The sequence below is a fragment of the Dermacentor albipictus genome, chromosome 7 (genome assembly GCF_038994185.2).
Source record: "Dermacentor albipictus isolate Rhodes 1998 colony chromosome 7, USDA_Dalb.pri_finalv2, whole genome shotgun sequence".
In the NCBI taxonomy this organism is placed as follows: Eukaryota; Metazoa; Arthropoda; class Arachnida; order Ixodida; family Ixodidae; genus Dermacentor; species Dermacentor albipictus.
This window is the reverse complement of record NC_091827.1, coordinates 36,856,995-36,874,204: the sequence shown is the minus strand read 5'-3', so window position 1 is coordinate 36,874,204 and position 17,210 is coordinate 36,856,995. Positions and strand designations below refer to the sequence as shown.

The 17,210-nt window shown below is 53.0% G+C and overlaps 1 protein-coding gene across 5 annotated transcripts in view; it reads right to left on the bottom strand.

The window, feature by feature from the left end:
• Nucleotides 1-17,210, bottom strand: part of pros (homeobox protein prospero) — a 250,832-nt gene that overhangs the window by 49,125 nt on the left and 184,497 nt on the right. For all 5 annotated transcript variants that reach the window (XM_065436662.1, XM_065436663.2, XM_070521903.1 and 2 more), the window contains one exon: nucleotides 605-2,633. In XM_065436662.1, the coding sequence (XP_065292734.1) occupies nucleotides 605-2,481 (1,877 nt within the window). In that variant the 5' untranslated portion in view covers nucleotides 2,482-2,633. The remainder of the gene's footprint in view (nucleotides 1-604; nucleotides 2,634-17,210) is intronic.

The following is a 17,210-nucleotide window of genomic DNA, read 5'->3' as shown; positions in this document are numbered from 1 at the left end:
AGGTGGAACCCATTCGAATTGGAACACCTGGCGTGCTTTCGGACAGGCACGTTTTGCTCTCGCTGCCCCGGAGTTCGAGAAAGCGTCGAGTTGCAGAACGGGGAGGTCTATAGACAGCTAATGCAGTTCGAATTCACATCCTTAATTGCGCTTTTCGTTACTTGAATATCTCGCGGACGTTCTCAACATCTGAGCAGCCCGAGCAACGCAACTTCAAGCGAGCCGATCTCGACTCCACGTTTTTGCCACATCGTCTCTCTCTGATCACATGGAGCTCGCTGTATACTTTCACGCTACACGTGTTTTCAGTCTTTTCGATTCCCTTCGATTACTTCCATGTCTGCTACATCGCACTTAACATCGATGTCTTTTTTTTTCCTTTCCAATATTTGTACATCTCTCTCTCTCTCAGCCTCTCTCTCTCTCTCAGGTAATGCCTCGACCTTACCCTTAAGAAACAATCAGCGGTGATAACGACGATAATCACACAACGTATAGTTCCACCCAGACAGCGGGCCATGCAAACCCTTTTCGTCGAACGCCCCATGCATCCTCGAACCAAGCAGGCAAGCATGCAGTGTACAGGAGAGACGGGCGCACTCACTTGAGGAACGACATCATGGCCATGCTGGAGTCGTACTCCTGGCTGGTATCCGAGTCGTTCTCCTGCGGCGGCGGAGGCGGCACCCGGGGCCCCGCCAGCGACGGGTACCGGTGCGGCGGCGCCTCGGCGGGCGAGTGGGCGGCGGCCAGCATCAGGGGCAGCGGCTGCTCGTCGTACAGGCTGCGCGGCTGGTCCACGTGGAAGAAGACGTCGGCCGCCGCGTGGTGCAGGCTCGGGTTGGGGATGGCCACCGACGTGTTCAGAGACACAGGGACCAGAGGCGGCGGCGCAAAGCCCGCGCTGCCGCCGCCGCCCGGCGACTCCTTGGACGAGGGGCTGCCGGGCTCGCGGCCGACCAGCCGCGTGTCCGTGACCTTGTGCCTCTTCTTCTTGGTCGGCACCACCAGCGACATGGCCTCGGTCTGCTCGGGAATCGCGGGCTCCGAGAACGGTGGCGTGTGCCGGCTCTTGAGCGGCGTCGACGCGGCGCTCGGGTAGAAGGCGCGCTCCGCGGGGCCGCCGGGCGAGCCCCGGTGGCCGTTCAGGCGGTTCCGGTCCAGGACCTTGGTGCGCGGGGACTTGCGGTCCAGCATCTGCGTCAGCATGCTGCGCTGGTCGTCGCGGCAGGGCGGCGCGCCGTCCAGCCTCCGGGCCACCGTCGTGGGCGCGGGGGGAGGGTGCTGGGCCGCCGCCGCGGCGGCGGCCGCTGCGGCAGCCGCCGTTGCCGCGGCGGCCAGGCCGCCGTCCGGGGCTTGGCGCACGAACCGACAGAACACGTTGTCGATCACACGCGGTATGACGTACGCGATCTCGGACTTTATGGTGGTCACCAACCGCTCCATGTCCTGCGGGAACACCATGGGCGGAGGTCGCACAATGCACGTCTGGCGCGGGCCGTCGACGGAGAGGCGCGAGTGGCGGAAGTCGTCCGGCGGAGTCCCGGGCGGGCTGACCATGGGAGCGTCGCCGCGCACGGGGGGCTTGACGTCGCGCAGCGGCGAGGAGCGCGGCGCGTCCGTCGACAGCTCCGAAGGGGGCGTCGTCAGTTCCCGGCAGTCGTCGTCGTTGTTGTTGTTGTTGTTGTTGTTGTGGCTCAGGCGGCCGCCGGCGGCGGTCGAGTCGTCGGACGCGGCGCCGTCTTCCATCTCGTCGTCTTCGTCCTCGCTCCGCATCTCGTCGTAGCGCTGCTGCATGGTGGCCACCTCGGTCTTGAGCCTCAGCAGCTCCTGGCGGAACGAGTCGCGATCCGCCACCACGCGGTTCCGGAGCCGCAGCTCGTCGTCGGTGGCGCCCGACAGCGCCTGCTGGGGTTGGTACAGCTTGCGCTTCTTGCACCCGTTGACCGCCGGCGCCGCGGCGTTGGCCGGCGCCTCTCCGTTGCTGCCGCCGCGGCGCATGTTGGACACGATGCTCTCGACGCGCGCCTTCTTCGCGTCCGTCTCGTCGTCCGAGGCGCCCCGCGCGCTGCCGGCTCCGTCCGCAGCGGCGGCGGCCGCCGCCATCTCTTCGTCGTCGTCCTCGTCGTCTCCGACGTCTTCCTCTCGCTCGTCGTCGTCCTCCTCGTCGGCCGACGCGGCGTCTTCGTCCTCCTCCTCGGCTCCGCGGCGTCCCTGCAGGATGTCGCGGAGCAGGCCGCCGCGCTCAGCCTGCTGCTGCTCCAGGTGGTCGTCTCCGCTCATGAAGCCATTGCGGAGCGGCGCAGGGGGCGAGCGCAGGTCGAGCGACGACGTTCCGTTCGACGGGGGGGCCACGACGGCGGGTGCTCGCGCTTCTCCGGCGTCGACGCGCGGGAGCCGCGACGACGTCGTGTTCCTCTTGGCCTTCGCGCGTGCGAAACTGAGTTGGCTCTCCGCGGCCGAGTCTTCCTCCGATGACATCACGCCAAGACGAAGGCTTCCGATTGGACCGGCGGGCGCTGGAGAGGGGAGGAAGAGGAGGGCCCGCCGCCGCCTCAGGAGCAGCTACGCTGAGCAGCAGCAGCAGCAGCGCCGACGGCAGCGCGGCATTCGTGTGTCACACTTGGCCGAACCTGCGCACACGCCGAGAGAAGGGAGAGGGTAAGGGGACAGCTGGCGACGCCAAGGAACGCCACAAAGAACGCCGCCGCGGCCGGGGAGAGCGCGCGCGCACCGCCGCCGCCGCTACGCCACAATGGGCCCGGCTGCGGCAGATGGGACGGCCCGCAGCAGCCGCTTTCTTTTCCTTTTGCCGGGCTTCTCTCTCTGTTTTCCTTTCTTTAATCGGCAAGGGGGAAATCGCCCCCTTCGTATTCGAGGAGGGGGTCCGTCCGACGCAGAATGCGCTGGAGCCCGTTTCCTTCATCTACGAGAGGGGAGGGGGGGGGGGGGCGAGAAGGTAGCCACCGGGCGAGAATCCCCACCAAACGCGAAACGCGCGTGCGGGACACGTGGAGAGTGCGTCCCCGTTAGAACTGCGACCCCCCAACCCTCCCTCCCTTCCTCAACTGTCCGCCCCATTCCAGTCTTACCTCCTACTCACCCCCCCCCCCGTCTTACCCCCTCCCTGCCCGGGGACGACTCGTGCGCGGCGCGAGGAGAACGAGCAGTTGTAGTAGTAGTAGTAGTAGTGGAGTAAGAAGTAGTAACGCGGCCCCCGCGAACGTTCACTTACGCTCTCCCAACGTTAGCGTATAGCAGAATCCTTTTCACTCTCCCTGCCAGGACAAATGATGGCGGCTAGACCACGGCGGCGGAGAAGCCGTACAAGCGCGCGTGCGCTACGTTTCACCTTCTCCTCCTTTCGCCGCATAATCTCGAGCTCGAAACACTGCGAGAGCGATCCGGGGAAAAGAAAAAAATAAAAAGCGACGCAGGAAAGCACAGCCGCAGCGGGCACCACTCGCAAAACCTCGCGACGGCGGCGGGCGCTCGCGCGTCTGTGCCGGCGTCAGGAGGAGGGAGCCACGGGCCTCAACTGCGCAGAGCGTGGCTTTCTTTCTTTGTTTCCTTTTCTCTTTCTTTCTTTCTTTCTTTCTTACTTTTCCTGCCATCTCTTTTATTTCTTTATTTCTTTCTTTCTCTCGCAGCGACAACATCGACCTCGGCGTGCGAACTTCCCGGAATCGCGACGTCGCCCTTGCTCGCGACCGCGAACCAGGGGGGGCGGAGTGGGGGGGGAGGTGAGGTATCGGCGGCGCGGTGCCCGAGCACCGAGCGTAGTGCGCGTAGCCGCTTCTTTCTCTGCGATACTGCGAAACACCGGGCGCTCGAGCGAATCGGCGCGATGGAGTCCCGAGGGAAGGGCCGCGGCCAAAAAAACATCCTGCGCCGTACAAGCCCATTGTCATCCTCATCGCTGCTGCGCTGCCGCAACTCCATTTGTTGCACCGTTCTCTTTTTGTTTTGTCTTTGCTTCAGGGGTGTCCGCGCGTCGGTGTGCATGCTTTCGCGGGAGCACGCCCTTGGCGGCCGACTAGCAAGTCCTTGCATGCGCTCTCGGCGGTAGGCAATGAACCGAGGGTCGCTTACTGGTGTGTAGGGGGAGGGGGGGGGGGGCGGAGGCGACCTCGACGAGCCCGCGCTGCGATGACGCGGCGCCGTGTGGAAAACAAAAGCGCACGCGGCAGGAAGGCGATTTCACGGCCCTGCAAACCCCCTCCGCCCTCTCTACGAACGAGCGCCATAAACATACCTTGCCCGGGACTGATCATGCACCGCGTGGCTCGCGGCAAAACTCCTCGAGTTACGATGTAGTGTACACTGTTGCGAGCAGCGCGAGAACGGGACTGTAAGGTTAAAGGGAGCGCGCGACACGCCCCCCCCCCCCCCCCTACCACCCTTAATCTTTCGTCCCGTTCTCTCGCTGTTTGCAACAGGATGCCCTGGCACCAACAAACCCGGCTAAATAACATTCTTTTTTTTTTATACGCTGCAGCCTCCCCATCATTCCCGAACGGGCCTCGAGTCGACCCAGACCCAGTGTAGGGCGCCTCGATAGCAGTGCCGTAGTTGTAACATATCGCAGCACCTTAAGACCCAAGCAGTGGGGCACACCGCTACTCCCTCGACTGAAGAGGACACTACGTTTCAATAACGCGTCTCGGCGATACCTGCGGTGAGGAATCGCTGCTCGAGTAACGCACCTTCGCTCCGGTGCTTGCGGTACAGAGGCCATAATGCGCTCAGTTCCCGGAGCACCCAGACCGAGACTTCGTTGTCACGTCCGGGAGTCAGACGCGCAACCTCGCGCTCCATTTCAGTTTCTTTCTTTATATATATATATAGCTAACGGATTGCTGAAGAACGGCGGCAAAAAGAAGTTCCGATGTAAACGGGATGGATAACTTGATCGTAAGAACGTATCTTTGAGTTCAGCGGCGAATCAATGAAAATATTTTTTTTTTAAATTTAGAGTGAAGGGGCTAAATCTAAGGTGCTGGGATAACGTGCCCCCGGCATCTATAACGTGCAACGACAGGGTTGACAGAGAGTGAGGCATACTAAAGACTAAGCAATTATGCTTTCATCAACGCGACAAAAAAAAAAGAAAAGATGACTTCGAAGAAAAGGGAGTTTATACTGTGGGCTTCTCTCCATCCCAGGTGAGCTGCCAAAAACCGTGGATGGGAGCGCTCTCCGATAGCCCACAAACAGCGACGAACCCAACGCGGGCCTTTAATTACGTTACGATCGAGCAAAATGAAAGCACAACTCAGAGTGCAGCACCCACTGACAGTAACATTAACCGGCTCATTAACCTTTGCGCTATGCTTGCCAGTACGCTTAACACCCCCGCGTTTACGGTTAAACCTGTCGCAGAGAGCTCACAACGCCTATATATAAGCGTCGAAAATGCGTCATTCGAGTCGCTTCGCTCGCACAACTCTTCCTTCCCCCCTCACCCTCCACCTTGTTTATGGTGCCGCTCCGGCAGCTTAATGGCGACGTCGCCACGACTGCGCACATGTTGAACACCTGCAGTGTGTGTGTGTGTGTGTGTGTGTGTGTGTGTGTGTGTGTGTGTGTGTGTGTGTGTGTGTGTGTGTGTGTGTGTGTGTGTGTGTGTGTGTGTGTGTGCGCGTGCGTGCGCGTGTGTGTGTGTCAGTGAGTGAGTGTGTGTGTGTCACAGTGTGTGTGTGTGTGTGTGTGTGTGTGTGTGTGAGTGAGTGAGTGAGTGAGTGAGTGAGTGAGTGAGTGAGTGAGTGAGTGAGTGAGTGAGTGAGTGAGTGAGTGAGTGAGTGACTGCGTGCGTGCGTGCGTGCGCGTGTGTGTGTGTGTGTGTTGTGTGTGTGCGCGCGTGTGCGCGTGCGCGTGTGTGTGTGTCACAGTGAGTTAGTGTGTGTGTGTCACAGTGTGTGCGTGCGTGCGTGTGTGTGTGTGAGTGAGTGAGTCCGTGCGTGCGTGCGTGCGTGCGAGCGAGTGAGTGAGTGAGTGAGTGAGTGAGTGTGTGTGTATGTGTGTGTGTGTGCGTGTGTGTGTGTGCGTGCGTGCGTGCGTGTGTTAATCGCTTCGTTAAGAACAACACGGAGAGTGTTAGCCCTGCGCGTATATGCACAGTTCAACGCTCGGCGCCATCGAGACGGCACCAGGACGACAAACCCGACTCTGCGCACACATGCGGCCACTGCAACTCGGCCTGCGGTGTTCGAGGAAGGCACGTAACACCTGCCCGGCACGATTCGTTCGCTGTTCCGAAGCAATGAGAGGGGGGGGGGGGGGAGGCGCTGTACTTTTACGCTACGCGTCCCCGTAAGAATGACGCCGGGAATCGAACGCGCTATGTTGCTCGGGATTTCGATTCACCTAAGCAATGACGTAACCACATTTTACTATACCGCAGCATGAAGCGTACATGAAGGGTCTGTATACAGGCGTCCCAGTTTTATTTATTCATTTATTTTGCGAATCAGTGCGCAAGCTCTCCATGACATGGCATGACAAGAACTTTATTCGAGCCCTGAGGAACTACTTGCAGGAATATTCGCAGACAGCAATAATGTTCTTCTTTCAACTCGCCCATTCGATAAACACAAACGCAGCCGACCGGCTGCGCGGTTTCTTCCGCGTATGCGGTCCTTCCCCGTGACCATCTCTGGCTGGCAAAGTGACAGACTTGTTTGTCTTTCCGTCGACTTTGTTTTGCCATTAAACGTGCTTTCTATCGAAGGGCCCAATTAACTATCTAACACGACTCTTGCAAGAATCGAGACTGCAGACTGGGTGCCCTCCTTTTACATTCTTCGTATTTTCCTTTCTGCACTTTGCACTTTCGCCGGCGCCACAGGAGCCTACACTGTCGGCCAGACGTGGCCGCAACCGCAACCTCGTCAAACACCTCCCCGCTCCCCCCTCCCCCCCCCCCCCCCCACCACCCTTCCACCGTTCTCTAGAACTCTATCAATCCCTCTCGAGAGAACCGAGGAGAGACCGATTGCTACGGGTCCCTCTTGTACAGCAAACGTAAAGCAAGCAAGGTGGGAAATAGAATGGAAGGAGGCCGGGGGGGGGGGGGAGGGGGAGGGGGTCTGCCTCGCAAAGCGCAAATGAAAAATCGAGCAGCCAGCCAGCCCGTCGGCGGGGTTCTCTTTCTTCAAGTGCGCGCGCGAGAGAGAGAGGGCAGCTATAGCTGTGGTACAGTAGCAGCTAGGGTTCGAGCCACCGGCCACAAGGTGGATGAGCTTCTCGCGCGACGCGGCAAAAAGGCCGACACCGGTTTCCTGTTCGTTTCTCTCGCTGGGTGGCGGCGCTGTTCGGTAACGCACGTATCGCGCCGAATAAAAGAGATCGCAACAAAAAGAAAATAAAAGAGAAAAAGTAAAACAACTGGAAAAGCGAGTTAAAGTCGGACATTCGTACGGGAGTCGGGGAAAGGGGGCGCAGATGCGATTCCGGGAAATAACGAAAACAGAACGAACGAACGAACGAAAGAAAGAAAGAAAGAAAGAAAGAAAGAAAGAAAGAAAGAAAGAAAGAAAGAAAGAAAGAAAGAAAGAAAGAAAGAAAGAAAGAAAGAAAGAAAGCGAAGCCTGCAGGCACGGGATAGTCGTCGCCGACCCCGTTTCTGCATTGTCAAGACGGCAACGGGCGTGTCACGGATAAAGGCAACAAAGAAAAAAAAAATAAGTGTGACTGGAAGCAACGCGGATGTTACCTGGTTGTATTACTCCTAACAAAAGTTTGTGTAGACTTACGTATAGACGGTGCGAAACGGAAAAAAAGAAGGGTATAAGCTATATAGCATCCCATAATGTCTATATGGAGTATGTGAATGACAGCCCCATGGTATTCTGGACCAACAGTTTTGTTCACTGCGGCACACATAGTGGACAAAACCGCGTTGCCGCTTCGGGCATTACGATATTAGACGCGCAGTGATCTAGTGGAACGAAATTCCTAGTCAGCCAGAGGGAGGCTTTGTGTCGTCTTTTTTCGAATGCACGTGACCTCGATTTAATCCGAGCTCGAGCTCATTATGGGCGTGTCTTACGCTTAGGCAAAGTAAGCATTTGTATCCTGTTATGGCCGCGGTGGCAGTAACAGGACGAAAAAACAAATACGCTCAATATGTTATGCAAGGCGATGTAAAGTGGGAGACCACTTTATCAAAAGTAAGAGGCGCAGGACAGGCGTAATTAGAGATCGCAGGGAGAGGCCTTCATCCTGCAGTGTACATGAAATAGGCTGCTGCTACTGCTGATGATGGTAATGAAGAGGCATGAATGATGCAACACAGCGTGTTATATACCTGGCGAACTTTTTGCCGTCTTTTCCCAGGTCTTTATAGCAATGCAGAGAGTAAACAGCGGCATAAATAAAGTATCTTCGTTATGCATATCAAAGATTCTTTATCCTGGCACGAAATCAGTGCACGCGCGTGGCATTTAAGGCAATGTCGTGCCATTGTATAACTGTTTGATAAGAATGTAAAAAAAATTAGATTATGGGGTTTTACGTGCCAGAACCACGATCTGATTATGAGGCACGCAGTAGTGGGGGACTCTAGAAATTTTGACCAGCTGAGGTTCTTTAATGTGCACCTAAATCTAAGTCCAGCGGTATTTTCGCATTTCGCCCCCATCGAAAGGCGGCCGCCGTGGCCGGGATTCGATCCCGCGACCTCGGGCTTAGTAGCCCAACACCATAGCCACTAAGCAACCCCGGCGGGTCTTGATAAGGATTATCAGAACGCGTTGACAGAGAGGTGCAAAAGTAAAAAAAAAATAGTTGCGTCTGGCCATCGGTTTACGTAATAAATAATTTTACAGTCCTCTGAAGCAACGCCTATTATTCGAATTCTTCTCCAGTGATAGACTTCAGTTTGTATTCATAGAATATATTCACTTACTGGCAGGGTGGACGGTAACTTTTTTTACAGATTCTAGGCACGTTCAACAAACACACGCATATAAACAAAGAACCCTAAAGAACACTTCCGCAAGAGATGCGTTCAGTCTGTCTTGTGTACATTCGGCAAATGCGATCTGTGCCTCAGTGAATTGGAAAATGCGTTCAAAATAGATCCTGTGAATTTTCAAGCCCAATAAAAGCATATATAGCCCATAGAGTTTAATACATTTCACACAAATTAACGTCTCGTCGCTGTAGCTCAGAGGCTGTGGCATTTTACTGATGAGCTCGAGTTCATGTGTTCGATCACTGTCGTATCGGCCGCATTTCGTTGGGATCGAAACCCCAAAATCCTCGTGTATATTTAGATTTAGGTACACGTCCAAGAACCCAGGTGGTCAAAATTAATCCGGAGTCGCACACTGAGACGTGCCACGTAATAAAAGCGTCGTTTCTACCCGCAATAACACAGAAATTTTTTTTCGTAAAAAATGGCGGCTTTCAACAACAACAATATTCTGTGAGACACGCATTCCGCATGTCCGATGGGAGAACCTCTCGGGAAAACTCACGCACGATATCCGATCGCATCTCTCCGGAAAAGTCAATCCGAAGCAACAAAAAGTCAACGGATATAGAACAAAAAGTCAATAGAAACACAAGATTTTCTATAGCGACTTTTGCAAGGGACTAGTTGCCACGAGTTCTCGAACGCTAAAGGCCGTGCTTGGGGTGGGCGCCGAGACAAAGCGGCGTGGTATAGCCTGTTCTGCCTGCTGCGCGAGGACGCTTAAACAAACCGGATAGGAAGTCCGGCCGAAGGAAGCTTCCGGCCGCCAGCGCTCGCGACCTTTCCGCTGCGTGCGTTTTAGCGCGCCGATCCCTCGCCGCACGCTTCCCTTCCTTATTTATTTTACGCCCCTTTTTTTCTTCTTCCACCCAGTCGAAGCGGTGCACCGATTGTTCGACGTCGCTTCCTGGCTGGTCCCTTCACCGCGTGAACTCTTCACCGGCAGTCGCAAATGCCGACTGATCCTCGCCGCTACTTCCGCGTCCTTTTTAAAAAAAAAGAACGCAGTTTACTTCTTATTGATTTTCTGTTGACACCTCGTTGCGACTTCACTGTGCTTTCGCGTGAAAAAAAAAGTCTATTGAGTCTCAATAGAGGGTCTTCCGAGGGGTGGCACGCGAGCAGGCCCTCGCGGAGTCATTGACCAGACAGCTATGCACACAAAAGACTTAAGGGCGTCCCAGCGGGCCCGCTTGTTTTAGCCGCAACGCCTCCTCCTCACCCTTCAATCGCACGTGCTCCGGGAATTCGGTACGGTGCCATGTTACTTCTTCGGCCTCTGGGCTGTCTGCGTGTCAGCGTCTTTTTTTGTGTGTCGCAATGAAGGACGAAGACATTGGGTGTCCGACTAGGTGAAGTCCTGTTGTTTTCGGACGTCGCTCTAGAAAGCGGCGGTCTTCAGTACAGGTCATCGGCGGAGTCCCACAGAACATTCAACTGAATCTAAAGAAAAGGTCTGCTGCTGTCAGGGAAGAAAGTCAATAGGAATTCATCATCATCATCATCATCATCATCAGCCTGGTTACGCCCACTGCAGGGCAAAGGCCCCTCCCATACTTCTCCAACAACCCCGGTCATGTACTAATTGTGGCCATGCCGTCCCTGCAAGCTTCTTAATCTCATCCGCCCACCTAACTTTCTGCCGCCCCCTGCTACGCTTCCCTTCCCTTGGGATCCGGTCCGTAACCCTTAATGACCATCGGTTATCTTCCCTCCTCATTACATGTCCTGCCCATGCCCATTTCTTTTTCTTGATTTCAACTAAGATGTCATTAACTCTCGTTTGTTCCCTCACCCAATCTGCTCTTTTCTTATCCCTTAACGTTACACCTATCATTCTTCTTTCCATAGCTCGTTGCGCCGTCCTCAATTTGAGTAGAACCCTTTTCGTAAGCCTCCAGGTTTCTGCCCCGTAGGTGAGTACTGGTAAGACACAGCTATTATATACTTTTCTCTTGAGGGATAATGACAACCTGCTGTTCATGATCTGAGAATGCTTGCCAAATGCACCCCAGCCCATTCTTATTCTTCTGATTATTTCCGTCTCATGATCCGGATCCGCCGTCACTACCTGCCCTAAGTAGATGCATTCCCTTACGACTTCCAGTGCCTCGCTGCCTATTGTAAATTGCTGTTCTCTTCCGAGAGTGTTAAGTATTGCTTTAGTTTTCTGCAGATTAATTTTTAGACCCACTCTTCTGCTATGCCTCTCCAGGTCAGTGAGCATGCATTGCAATTGGTCCCCTGAGTTACTAAGCAAGGCAATATCATCAGCGAATCGCAAGTTACTAAGGTATTCTCCATTAACTTTTATCCCCAATTCTTCCCAATCCAGGTCTCTGAATACCTCCTGTAAGCACGCTGTGAATAGCATTGGAGATATCGTATCTCCCTGCCTGACGCCTTTCTTTATTGGGATTTTGTTGCGCCCTTACAAAGTCATTATATAGATTACGTTGAATTCCTATTTTTAGCAAGCAACTAAATAGGAATTCAACGTAATCTATATAATGACTTTGTAAGGGCGGTGCGTCTAACTTGTGTTTCACCGACGAATACTCTCGTGTATGAGTTTGAACCCTGCTCGTCGCATGTTCTTTAGATTATAGTTTGGTCACTTGGAAATGAGTACTGAGAAACACTTAATAAGTTAGGCATACAATTCTGACTTACGTTGTCAGCAGTCCGTCGGCCTCGGAACTACACTCGAAACTGAGCAGACATCGCTCTGAGACACCTGAAGCCTCAGAGGCGTGTGTGCATGCGTTATTGTGTTGATTACGGGTCGACGAATTTCTTCGCTTCGACTCCACATTAGATGAGGTGATACGATTCGCGCTGTGTCACGCGAGACTGTGCTCGAGAGAGTGAGCAGACGACGACGGTGTAAGGACGTGTGCAGATCGCTTTACGCCCTCTTTAGCCTCAATACACCCCGTGACACATTATGTCGATGCAGAATATGGTTACGTGCTGGGCTTGCACGGCGGATACACCAAAGCAACTTCGTTTCGGACCAACATCGCGATTATGCAAACCGAGAGCTGCGAATGGCTGCTCTGAGAAACCCTTTCGCTGGGATCACCGCCCGCTCGTGCCTACAGTCCCATTTGACGATAAGACTGCTGCATTATCTGATTGGCATTGCGTCATTAAAGTGCGAAATCCGGGGAAATCGAAACGAAGATTGTAGCGGGGTTCTACTTGCATTTACGCTGAGGAAAATGTTACGTTTGCATCCTAGGGCAGCCTGTTAAAACTCTGTATTGTGTTCAGGGAACTCTTGTCGAAAGAAAAGTAAACTACTGAAGTTTCAGTAGGAGACATTGTTGTGGCAGATTTGCGACGCGTTCCCGTCGGAGTGAGTCACGCGAAATGAGCCTGTCTCCTTAATTGTCTAAAGCACTAACTGGCATTTTGCATGCATCAGCAATGATCAAAGATCAAAACGAAATTTTCCGTTTCAGTGAGAGCTAGTGGGGCCGCATCGCCGTCTACCCTAATCATCTGGTAGAGAAAAAAAAGACAATAAAGGAGAACGTCGCTCTTTTCTTATCACCGCTCGTCAAACGCGAGACAATGCAATTGCTCCGTGTCCAGCCGGTGGTCTCTTCTGGAAAATTATCCCCCGTTGCCGGTTTACCGTTTAACTCGTATCAGCTACGGCAGGTGTATACGGCTCTTCGAAGCAAAGCGCATATTAGCTGTAAGGTACAAAGCTGCAGAGTACGCCTCTCATACCTAGTTCGATCGCACCCACCGCTTCACACGTATGTGTTATACCGTGATGCACAGTGTGGCCGCGACAAGTTTAACCCCTACTCCGGTGCAACACGCCACGTGAGGCGTCGTACTTCTCACCTCTCAACAAGGTTCTAGCGGCTGGGAAAGGGAGAGTGTGCTTCTGCCCCTATGCATTACGCAGTGAAATGTAGTATGGTCAGTAACGTGGAAAGTTGGGCTAGTTGGTGAGTGATCATAGTACCTTGCTGGTGAAGCAGCGCACAGACACGGACACAGTGAAGACAAACAGGAATAGCAGCGAGTGTCGTCTATTCCTGTTTGTCTTCACTGTGTCCGTGTCTGTGCGCTGCTTCACCAGCAAGATAGTATGGTCAGAACAAGGCTTAACCTGGTGACTGTGCAAGGCACGACGTGTACTTGCCGTACTTCTCAACCAGATAGCGATTGGGAAAGAGAGAAAGGGCGCTTCTCTCCCCCTCACCCCCGGTTCGCCCTCCGCACCTTCACAGTTCCTTGCCAGAGCTAGGAGGCCGTCAAACAAAAGGTATACCTGCCGGAAAGTGTGTGTGTGTGTGTGTGTGTGTGTGTGTGTGTGTGTGTGTGTGTGTGTGTGTGTGTGTGTGTGTGTGTGTGTGTGAGAGTGAGTGAGTGAGCGAGTGAGTGAGTGAGCGAGTGAGTGAGTGAGTGAGTGAGTGAGTGAGTGAGTGAGCGAGCGAGCGAGTGTGTGCGTGAGTGAGTGTGCAGGTTGGGAGGTGGGGGTCGCGGCAAGAGCAAAATCGGGCCGTGCCGACGCCGAGTGAAACCGTCGAGCAAGAGTTGTACAAGGGCTGGGGAAAGAGGCGGATGCGCATTGTTCTACGCGCTGATAAACCATCGTCCTCGCCAGCGCGGTGCCGTCTTTTGCTCGTAGTTTTCTTTTTTTGTGTGTGTGTTTTCTTCTTTCGTTTCCTTTGCCATCGCGCAGCTGGTTGCCTGCCGTGCGCCGCGATGCCTGCCGCGGCGCGACAAAGGCACCTCGAGGACTTTGACGAAACCCCGTGGGCTGTTGTTCTGCTTTGGAAGTCGCCAAACCGCTCGTATAATCTACCAAACGGTCTAATCCAGTGACGGGGGACTGAACTATACCTCCTAGTGCTGCCAACCTCACACAACCAGAATTGCAAAGCGTCTGCTCGTAATATTACGCATAGAAGCCGTTCACTGAAATTCTCCAGTGTTTCTACTGGTCTAGAGTGATGTGTGGGTGAATGTGGGCTGAGGAACTTTCCCGGCAGTCTGATCTTTTACTTTAGAAGAACTGCTGCACTAATAATCTAATCATTTGTCCGAGATTGTGGAATAGTACTGTGATAGTTCCACAGAAACGTGAATGTTAAGATCCCCATGAGTTTCTGTAGCGTTGAGTATAGTTGAGCATGTGGAGACCGAGTTGGAAGCAAACTTGGGAACTTCTTAACGGTCTTCCGTGGCGATTAGACTATAATATGTCGGCAACCCAATCATTCGGACGGCACAATACGTGCTGAAGTATCGACCAAAGCGATCGACCTGTCATAAACGTCATTTAGTTTCCACTGAAAGTCTGCTGACTTTAGCACATTGTCTCCTTAGGCTCCAATAGCAGGTCACCGTTATTACACGTCAATTTACGACCAGAAACTGGACTTATGTGTAGTCCCGTTCAAAAGCTATGAGCAGGTTAGGAACTGGAACTGGAATGCTCGAACGCCACGACGTGACGGAGTTTCGCACGGGCACGCTGGCTGCCACGTAGAAGACGAGCACGTGCCAAACGTTTTCCCAAGTCCCAGAGAGGAAATGAAACGACAGAGGTATACTGAAACACAAGAACGAAAGGAAAAAAAATGTTGCCGACCGCCTTTCTCTCACTCTCCGCCTGTCTTTTCTTTCTTTCCACAGCGAATGGCGAGACAGAGGCCCTCCGTCAACGTCAACTTCCCTCTCTACGCCGCAAGCTCGCACGAGACGATTTCACAACAGTCTTTTCGCTTTGCCTCACAGCGAACACAGACGCTCGCGGCCGGACGCTCAATTTGGAAGAGACCGCGCGCAATCAATCTCGACTCATTTAGAGTCTGCGCGGCACATCATGTGAAAAAAAAAAGAAACAAAAGTTAAGAACGTAGGGACAGGGCTACACAGCCACGTGTTATACACATATACAGGTTGCAATGCCTGAAAATGCCTCGGCCCCACGGTCGAGAATGAAGGGAGATAAGTCGTCGTTGCATCGTTCTTTTTTCTTTCTTTTTTTTTGGGGGGGGGGGACTTTTTTTGGTTCTGTCATTCTCTCGGTAATAGAGTATCCGTAGCTCTCTCTACTACAAGTGTTTCCAATCCTCCGCGCATATACGTTCCGTTCCGTCCGTCGTCCCGTGCGATATCGCGCGCAGGTGTCTCAATCGTAAAAGGCGGTCGCCCGCCCGCCAGCTCGCTGCGCATGACGCTGACTCCGGGCCGTCGGCGAACGTGTAGCGCCGCAAAACACCGCGAGGACCGGATGCCGAGCACTTGCTTGGCATGTGTCAAAGACGCTCCGCGCAGGAACGAGACCAAACAAAAAAAGAAAAAAAGAAGAGAGCGCACTGCGACGCAGTTTCGTAGAGGTATAGAAAGAAGAGAGAGAGAGTGAAAGAAAAGTAATGAGCATTCCGAAGAGTGGGCAGCTTCGCAGAGAGAGAAAGACAGTCAGACAGACAGACAGATCAGACAGACAGACAGATAGACAGACAGACAGACAGACGGATAGATAGATAGATAGATAGATAGATAGATAGATAGATAGATAGATAGATAGATAGATAGATAGATAGATAGATAGATAGATAGATAGATAGATAGATAGATAGATAGATAGATAGATAGATAGATAGATAGATAGATAGATAGATAGATAGATAGATAGGGAATCAAAGAAAGAAGGCAACACTCCGAAGAGTGAGCAGCAAGTCCATCCTTCCAGGAAAGAGTTCCTGCGGCGGGACCGCCGCCCAGATGTGTTTCCACGACATGAGCCCTGCAGCATGAATCTAACTTCTCTCTCTCTCTATCTCGCTTTCTGTCTCTATCTCGCTCTCTTTCTAAGCACGCGTGCAGGGCGCAATTGAGCTTGCGTCGGTCGTGTAGCAGAACGTTCGGAGGACTGCGCGTCTCTTGATTGGAAAATTCTTTTCGAGCTGTCGGCGTTCGTTTCGCAGCAGACACTGACTTCGGCGCGGGCACGCCGACGAGGAAAAAGAAAGAAGAAGCAAAAAAAGAAAAGGGCTAAAGAGGGACGCGTTGCGCTTGGCCAACAAAAGAACTGTCGGGGTACGGACGCGCGTCGTGACATTTAATTCCTGAAAGTGATCAAGCAAGGGTTCCTGGATTGCACGGTATACCTGTACACTGCTGCTTAGGGAATGCTACAGGTGTGCATGTTGCCCCCTTCCCCCAATCGCCCCTTTCTGCACGAAGCGGTGACGGCCGACTGTCTAGGAAAAGAAAGTGGCAGGGAGAGGGGTGTTTTGCGCGGAAGGACCCATTTTTTATTCCTTTTTTGTAGGACTCGGGTAATCGGGCCGTCGCTTTGATCACGGGTACAGCGATCGGATGATATTGCATCGTGTCTTGCATGCGTTAGGCATATCTCGTGAAGGGAATGAGCTGGCCCGGCGGTCAACGCCGAACTGGTACTTTAGCGGTTCGTCATAATTATCGTCGTTATCAGCCAATTTATATCCAATGCAGGCCGAAGACTAATCCCAGCGGCCATCATCTGCCGCGTGTCCCTTAGATAAAGCTTTTTTTTGGTCATTCTATAGATCTACTAGCGAGTCTCTACAGCGGTCAATAAACTTTAGAAAAGCTATCGAATGTCTCTATACTTCTCAATGGGTTAACCGGTTTCATCCTTTAGCCTGAAAGTTTCCTTATATCACCAGTTCATGTAATTATGTAATTAAATCCGGCGCAGTTTACTGCGTTACCTTTCACGAGTCATCACCGTTAACATATGTCAATAACGAGCTTCCTGAGAACCAATATATGCAAGCCACTCCTTTTCCATAGTTTCAGCACGCATATATTAAGAAATTTTTCCGAATTGTTAGTACCAATCGGCGTTGTAAGTTTTCTGGTGAAGGGGCAGATCATTGGGAGAAGTTTCATGTCTCTGGGCACACGTCACTTGACGTGACACAGCTCTACACAGTGGCTTCATTGAAAGACTTATGCATGACATTAAGTTGCATCTCAAAAGAAATTCTATCAAAGGCAACGAAAACTCAACGAGAAGACAACGTAAAGTTTACGATGGCGGCCCTCTCAAGGAACTCAATCAATTGATGAGAAAAGGAGGGCACAAAGGGAACTAAAACGTTACCGTCTTTCTCTCGTCGCACAATCTCTCTTTGACGAAAAAATAAGGCATGACTAATTTCTACTCGGCGCTTTAGACAGGGAAAATGCTTGCTTGAGCTGTGGT